The sequence below is a fragment of the Pezoporus wallicus genome, unplaced genomic scaffold (genome assembly GCF_028554395.1).
Source record: "Pezoporus wallicus isolate ANWC-B61680 ecotype Strahan unplaced genomic scaffold, APGP_CSIRO_Pwel_v1 contig_8341, whole genome shotgun sequence".
NCBI classification, from domain to species: Eukaryota; Metazoa; Chordata; class Aves; order Psittaciformes; family Psittacidae; genus Pezoporus; species Pezoporus wallicus.
This window is the reverse complement of record NW_026638083.1, coordinates 2,483,946-2,492,115: the sequence shown is the minus strand read 5'-3', so window position 1 is coordinate 2,492,115 and position 8,170 is coordinate 2,483,946. Positions and strand designations below refer to the sequence as shown.

The 8,170-nt window shown below is 56.7% G+C and overlaps 1 protein-coding gene across 1 annotated transcript in view; it reads left to right on the top strand.

The window, feature by feature from the left end:
* The first annotated feature begins 329 nt into the window (after positions 1-329).
* OLFM1 (olfactomedin 1) overlaps positions 330-8,170 on the top strand; it is a 29,481-nt gene continuing 21,640 nt past the window's right edge. Inside the window, exon 1 of the mRNA XM_057409162.1 lies at positions 330-866. Coding sequence (XP_057265145.1) covers positions 801-866 — 66 coding nt within the window. The 5' untranslated portion in view covers positions 330-800. The remainder of the gene's footprint in view (positions 867-8,170) is intronic.

The window sequence follows — 8,170 nt, the reverse complement described above, 5'->3', positions numbered from 1 at the left end:
ACCTCTAATTGTATGATTTAATTAAGGGCTGCCACTGCCTTCAGTTAACCGAGGGCTGAGCCTTACAGCGGGGGCTGCTCGGAGCCCTCCGCGGGGTGGGTTTGCCAAGGCGGCTTTGCTCGGGGAGCTGGTGCTTTGGCGGCGGGGGGGGACGGGGTCCTTCTGCACCCGCCTGCCCCCGGGCACCCCGGAGAGCGGGGGATGCTCCGCGGGTCCATGAGCCCAGGGTGGGAGGGGGTCTCCGCAGCATCCCCCCGCTGCCGGGGCTGGTTTTCCCCCTCTCCCTCGGCCGTGGTTAGTTAAATTTCCCCCGCCTCAGTTGATGTCACATCCTGTTCCCCGGCCAGCCCCTGCTCGCAGCCAGCCCTACCAATTCCTTTATTTTTTTAAATCCCTGTCCTCTCCCCAGCACCCCCCTTTTCCAGGCAAACTTTTGGCGATAGCCGCGATTATCGCCTCGTGCTCCGCTGCCTTTCTCCTCGCGAATGGTTTTCAATCAGGGGAGCCATTGAAAAACAAACAAATCATCCTTCCAGCCGGGAGCCAGCGCCGAGAGCAGCGAACCGGGATCCCAATAAATATGCAAAGTGCAGGCTCTGCTGAGCCGATTCCTTGCGCTGCTTCCCGGGGGTGCTGAGAGCCGCCTGGAAAACCGGCCGGGCTCTGGGTCTCGTTGCGTTTTGTTGCCTTTCCCCCCCCGTGTTTTTCCCGGTGGGAAGCAAGCCCCGCTGCCGGCGGGAGGCGGCTCGGGCTCGCCGGCGCTGATCTGCATGCGAGCTGCCTAGGACGGGGTGCGCGCCATGCAACCGGCAAGCAAGCTCCTGACCCTCTGCCTCCTCATCCTCATGGGCACCGAACTCACCCAAGTAGGTCTCTCTCTTGCTTTTCCCACCCTTCCCCCTTCCCTCCCTATTCTCCCCAACGCCATTTTCTATTAAACCTCGACAGCACAAAAGAAAACTGGGGTGAGCACCAGCCCCCCCCGCACTCCCCCCGCACCCCCACTTTGCTCAGACCCGGGCTGGATGGGGGCAGCGGGATGGGGGGTTCAGGACACCGGACCCCGAGCCGCAGGGAGAAGGAAGGGGCGGCCCCGGGGGGTGTTGGGGCACCCCGGGGTGGGGGGGTCCCCATTTGCTGCCCCACTTGCAGGGAAAGTTGCAGCCCCCCCTCCCGCCACCGGACTCGGCAGAGTTCGGGGCTGCCGGTCCCGGGTCCCCGCAGGGACCAGCCCTGAGTGCACGGTGATGGCCCCTCCTGCCCCCTCGTCCACCCCAGCTCGTCATGTGGGGGTCGCTTTGCTGGGTTTAGGTGACATTTAAATGTCCCTTGATGTTTCACTGGTGACAGGCTGGTGGGAGAAAGGAGCATCTTATTCATCTCCCTCTCCCCCCTCCGCCTTTTTTCTCTTTATTACTGGATTTTGATGCTTGCCTTTGCTGTCCCAGCCCCTGCATTGAGTGAGGAGTGAGGCTGAGGAGGGGGAAAGGTGTGACACGAAAGACATCGCTTGCAAGTGGAAATAAAACTCTATTTGACTTCTTTAAGATCACTGGGGGGAGGCAGGCAGGGAGGTTGTCTTTGGTGGCTTTTTTTTTCCCAGTCACTGAGGCAAGGAAGAAAAGTAATTGCAAGAGGATGCTCTAGATTGTGGGGTTAATTGTGATGCTGCCTGGAAGCAAGAAAGAAAGAAAAAGAAGCTATAAATAGGAGGGGAATGGAGGCTTCTTAGTGTAGGAGCAATTAGCAGCTGGGCTCTCATCCTGGATGCTTTATGTAGATTATTTTTCCCTTTCTCCTGCTGACAATGCTCTCTCCTGTCAGTGCCCTAGTGCTGAAGTTTCAGCAGCTGAAGCCTTTTGGCTTTACACCCTCAGAGTATTTCTGCCGCCCCCAGGAAGAAGCGGCTGAAAGTACAGAGCTGCTTTAATTGCATGGAGAGAAGGGATGGGAAGGTTGTCGTTTGATGGGGGGGGAAGCAAAGAAACGCAAGAGCTGTGTGGATGAGGAGGGGTGGGAAGGATCCAGAGCCGCAAGTGAGAGCGCAGGAGAAGCCCATTGTGTGCGGGAGGATGTGCGGGGCGTGCGCATGCGCCGCGATGGACAAAGCCCCCGGCGGCCACCAGCATGGACCCCAAAACGGGGCTCCCAGCACAGGCCATGGCAGCAGCGTGGCCAAGCAGCGTGTGGGGCTGGCCCTTGTCCCCCGGCCCCACCAGCCTCCCCTCTGCCCAGCCCCGGGGTGCACAGAGGGCCTGGGGACCAGGGTGGTTGGTACCCGCTCCCCAGGGGCTGCGCATCTCTCATCAGCTGTGATGGCCCCATCGCTCTGCATTGGTGGGTTTTCCAAGGACACAGTTGTCACCTCCTGTGCCAAGGATGCTGTGGTGCCTGGCTGCTGCTTCCTTTGCTTGCTTATGTTTTGTGGATGCAGCACTCCCAACTTTCTGACCAACTTTAAATGGGGGTGGGTTTGAGCACTGTGCGTGGCTTTGGTGGTGACCCCCAGCCCACCCCAGGCAGTGGGAAGCCCCTGCTAAAGCCCTGCCTCTGGCGAGCTGCCTTTGCAAGGGCTGCTGACTGGTTTGCAGTGTCCAGTGAAGCTTTGCTGCCTGCAGGTACCGGGTCCTGCCAGGCCCCATGCTGGCCATGCAGAGCTCTCCTTGCCTGCTGACTTGCTCGGCACTGCAGAGCCCCTTCAGAGTTTGAGCATCTCATTCCTGTAAGCACAGCTGCCAGATGCAATCCCCAAATACGCCTTTCAGCCCAGGCACCGCCCAGCTCAGTGTCTTCACGTTTAATTCACGCTGGATTCACATCTCTGTCACATGTGTGGAGTCTCTCCCATCCCCTACAGAGATCCTGTGCCAGGGGAGAGAGGTTGCCGGTTTAGGCAGCTTTCCTTGCTGATGCAGAAGCTATTGCCACCCCTCTCGGCAGTGACACTGGCAGGCCAGCACATGAGGCAGAAATGGGGAGAGGGATGGCTGTTAAATGGGGCTGGAGGGTGGGAATATGTGGTTCTCCTTCCAGCTGGGTGCTGGGAAAGCTCATGGAGGGAGGGGAGTTATCTCCAAGGTATTGGTGCTGCAGCATCCTCTGATGGTCCCCTGGGCAGGAGGAAGTTGCTTATGCCCAGCTGGGAGCACATAGGGGATGTGCAGAATGCACCCCCGGGGCTTAGAGACCTGGATGTAGTTTTGGCTGTGTGAAACAAGGGGAGAGCTGCCGCTACAGCCCCTTCCCACCCCATTGCAGGCCCTTGCAGAAGCCCCTGCCTGCCCCTTGATCCCCTGCCAAAGGTCTCCTAACTTGTTCTGCACCTTGCCTTGGCTCCCCACAGGTCATAACCCAAATGAGGTACTGAGGCTGGGCCGAGTGGCTGGTTTTGGGGTGCAGTGGCTGGATGGGGGTGCAGCACCCTTGCCCTGGCTGTGCATGCAGTGCTGGGCAGAATGCGAGGCTTTCTCTCCTTGTCTTCTCAGTGGGAAGCAGGGCAGGTCCCGTGGTGGCTGTAGAGGAGCGAAGCCAACTGATGCTCTCTAAGGATGCTCTTGTCACATGCAGAAGGACAGAGCTGCCAGAGAGTTTGGGCTGCTGTAGTAAAGGCAGAGGGTCCAGGATGCCATTGCTTGTCTGTCTGTCCAGCCTGTCCTTCCCCCTGCTGGCTGCTGAGCTGTTACTGGTGAAAAGCTCTTTGCGTTCCTCAAAGTTTCACGGCGCTGACATCCACTTCCCCAGTGATCGCTGCAACCACGCAGGAAGCAGCCGCTTCCTGCCGCAGGAGTCAGTGCACGTGTAGGGCTTCTGCAAGGAGGAAAACAAGCCAATTCTGCCATTGATTTTCCTGAAAGCTCCTCGGGTCCCTTTGGGGCTGTTCTCATGGGAAGGATGAGAGCTGCCAGGACATGCTGCCCTTCCCACAGCTGCCCGTGTTCTGCTGTGCTGGCTCCCGTGCACCCATGGGCACTGCCCAGTGCCCGCTTTGGTGCTGAGGCTCTTCCCTCACCTCTCAGGGGTGCACATGGGAAGAAGTGGGATTAAGCTGGGAATCTGCAGCCGGTAACAGGAGGCAGCTGCCTCATCTCATAAACCAATTTGTGTCTGATTTCACTAACTTCAGCTTTAACCAATAAAAAAGGTAATTTCCAGCCCTGGGTTGTATTTATTGCTCCAGTTATCTGTCCTTGTAATCAGTATTAGCATCACTATGTAAAGTAATACAAAACTAATTACTATCTGAGTTAGACGGAGGCTGTAGACTGCGTTGAGAGTGGAAGGAGCTAATTCTTGAGTTGTAAGTGTTGGCTTTGCTCTGCTGTGACGAAGCTGTGAACCAAAGGGGACAAGGCAGGGACAGGGACACCCAGAGAGCATCTCTGGGGTTTGTTGCCTGTGTTACCTTGGCCACACTCTGGGAGATGTGCATGGGCAGGGGGATACCTGAGACGTTAAGTCAGTCCCCCAGGAGGGGAAATGCACTTGGGGAAACCGAGGCACAGCCTGAGATGTGTCTGATGTGAGCTGTGCGGGAAGAGCACCTAAAACTCCCAGTCCTGCTTCTTTTGTGGACTGTCGCTATTGCTTGTGACTGCCCTCCCAGAGCTGAGCCCAGGAGCCCTACTCCCAGCCCCTGGACTGGTTTGTCCTGGGGTTTGGCCCTGGGAAGGGTTCTCCCTGTTCAGGACCCAGGCTTTGGCTCCCAGCTGGGAAGCAGCATTCAAACCCATCCGAAACGCCAAAGGTCTCCTGGGAAGGTAGCGGTGGGGCAGTAGCACGGTCAGCCCTGGGCTGTGTTTCAGAGCAGGATTCCAATGTTCAGAGCAGGATTTCAGTGTGAAGGCACTTTGTGACTGGAGGTGGACGACTGACCCAGGGGGGTGCACCCAAAACATCATCATCCCTAAGCAAAGCACCCAAGTGGCAGGAAACCTGCGCTGGCTGTAGCAGGCTCTGCTCCAGCCCCCGGGCTCTGACACCATTGGCACTCGCTGTTAGAGCCCGGGTTTAGTGTCATGAGCAGCTTTAGTTGAACACAGGCTTAGCGAAGGGAAGACCTGCAAAGGGGGTTGTTGTGTCCAGTGTAACACAAAGATCGTGTTCTTTCTGCTGCAGTTTCTGCTCACCATGCAGATGGCTAAAGGGAAGCTTGCACAGGGTTTGCTGCAGAGGAATAGTCCCAGTGTCTGTAGCTGGGCTTAACTTTCTGGAGCACTTTGGGCTGCCTGATCCCGAAAGGTGCAGCAGCAGGCACAGGCAGTTTCACACCACATCCCACCGGGAGCTGGCAGTGATCTGCAGCACCCTGGTCACTGTTCCCAAAGCACTTTGGGGTCTTTAATTGCCCTTTTCTTTCCTTCCTTCACTTTCCCTGCCTGTCCATCCACACCCTCCCTATGACAGGGGAAGGGTTTGCTCTGAGTTAGGACAGTGCTGAAGTGATGGGGTCCAGCTCCAGGACTGAGGCTGTGTGAGTGATGACAGCACAGGCAGTTACAGGGAAAAAGAAGGACTTTTGGAAATCAAACCCAAACTCAGGGAAACCTGGTGTCATTCGTTGTGTGGCAGCTGGGACCTGCTGAGGGACAGAAGCCCCACGGCAGATGCAGCAGCAGAATGTGCCACGCTCCAAAGGTGATGGGGTACAAGGTGTATGTTCTTTAGTGAGGATGAGGTTGCCCATGCTGCCTGCCAGGGTGGGTGCCTCTTGTGCTCACTGCTTTTCCCAGCCCTCCTGCTCCCCATGGGCTGGTGGGGAGGGATTTGGGGTCCTTCTACCCTGCAGCTCCCCTGCCTCATGCAGCCCATGCTCCTTTGTAACAAGGACCCTGGCAGCACAGCATCATTCGAGAGGCCAGGAAGGATGTGAAGTCAGTGGAGGCAGAGAGTCCTCCAGAGGCTGGTTCAGAGCACCTCCATTAACATCAGGAGGGAGCTTTGGAGACAAGTCACATAGTCCAGGTATCTAAGGAGATCCCTGAAGTTACGCAGCAGGGTCCTTCTGGACAGGACAGACCTTTCCTGCAGCCTCTCGCGGGTCTCCAGTGCAGAGAGGAGGTGGAAGGAGCTGGAGTATGGGCTATGCCCCGCAGCACAGCAATCCTAGGGCAGGACTGTGTGTCCTGCTGCATGATGGAGCTCTGTGCTGCCGGGACAGGAGCTGCTGGCCCTGGGAAGGTGCCTCGGTTGGTTCCTCAGCTGCACGCATCCTCCTCGCCAGAGATGGGTGTCAGCTGAGATGCCTCCAGCACTTACTGAGCAGCTTGGGGCGGCAGCAGGAGTTGAGGCTGTTAAAATACGGGTGTATGTGTTCTAAAGCAGCTCCCTGCCTCCCACCGTGCGCTCAACAGGCATCCTCCCGCTGGGGTCCGTGGATCCCATCCCCGCAAAGGCTTGGGAGCAGCAGGAGCTTCAGCACCTCTTCTCTGAACCAGCCAGGAGAGGGAGACAGCGACCGGCGTGTCCTGCACACACACACAGGAACTGGCCCTGCCTGCGAGCCCTGACCCTGGCGGGGCTCCTTTAGGCAGGCGGCCACGTCTGGCCCCGTCACCTCCAGCAGTGATGGTATTTCCACTGTAAGCAGCTACTGTGGAAGGGCTGGGTCTGTGCTGTACCCAGCCCTGCGCCTCTTTCTCTGCTCACAACGCATGCACAGGGGCTTTGCCCCTTGCAGCCCATCCTTTGCTGGGGACCTCCTGCACCTGTAGGGAGGGTGCTGCAGGGAGCCCATCGGACAAGAAAACCTCAGTGACAACATGGGGGGGGGGGGGGGGATGTTAAAGCAACATCTTGTGCAAAAACACCGAAGTGATGAGGAGGAAGCGAGGCTCAACCGGCTCCGCAGAGCTGGTGCCCGGGCTTTGTGCAGACGTTACAATAGCCAGGTGCTCTTTGAAGGTCAGGTCCTGCTTTGCTCTGAAGGCCCATCAGTGAATGCCATCAGGTTGAAAAGAATCACCTGAGTCTTCCTCTTGATTCCAGGAGCCTTTCTTCTGATTCGCTAAAGCTTGAGTAAAGGCAGTGCCAGGTGTTCTGCATCGCGCTCGTGCCCTTACTGTATTTTGCTGGCTGTGTTTGTTTCATTGCCATGCTGGGCTTCCAAAACCAGGGAAGTCACTCGGGTAGGGAAGAGGTTTCCCTGTCTGCACATCACCTGCAGCAGGCTCTGACGGGACCAAGGTAATTTGCCTTTTCCTGCTTGATGCCCATGCCCTGGCAGGGACCTGTGGCTGCTGCTCCTCTCTCTGTGCCTTGCTGTGCCTGTCTGAAGAAGCTTTAATCATAACAAAGCATTTGAAGGGCATAAGAGTGACATTGACGTTACCTGCGTGCACTGGTAGGAAATAAGACTTTTAGTGCAGGTGGAAGCCAAAGCAAGGCAAAGGAGTGCTTCTTACCCCGCTGAATACCATTTTAAATAGTAAAGTATCTGTAGGTCTAATTCCCTTTGTATGTGTTTGGAATAGACAAATATAAGGGATAAACTTTACTTACAAACTGAGTTTCAGAATGAACATTAAGGTGATTTAAGTGCAACACTTGAGTGTGGTGTGAAATCAGAGCAGCAATCAGGCTCTCGGGTGCCTGCCACAGTGCAAGCACCTGCTAGAGCAAAAGGGGCTGAATGGGAACAGAATGGGGAGCTGAGATTTATTCTCATAGATAGAAGCCATCTGAGGCTTTTCCCTGATGACCCTGGTCCTACAGCCACAGCCTGAAACCCTTGGTGCTCACCTCCTTGGGCATGACGTGGCAGTGGTTTTGCCATGCTTGATTCTGGGCTGGGTGAAGTTGGAAATAGTTTAGGAGCCCCAAGCAAGGCAGTGTCTGATTCAGGAGGCAGGGGTGGTTTCTTACTGATCTGACCTAGTGCCAGCACTCATATTCCACCTCATCTCTTTCTCTCCACCTGGTGGACTTGCTCACTGCACTTTCATTTCATGCTCTGCAGCATCTCCCCGGCACTTTGGAGGAACAGCCCCGCTTGGCTCTCGCTGGTCCCCACTGCCTCTGCCCAGAGCAGCAGTGCTGGGCACTGGGATGGTCCCACACCAAGGGCTGATCCCCGGCCAGGGACAAGGTCCTACTCAGGTGGGACAAGGTGGCTCAGCAGCGGTGGCGTTTCAGGGCGCAGCTTCCTGCTTCCCTGCAGGGACTTGCTCCATAC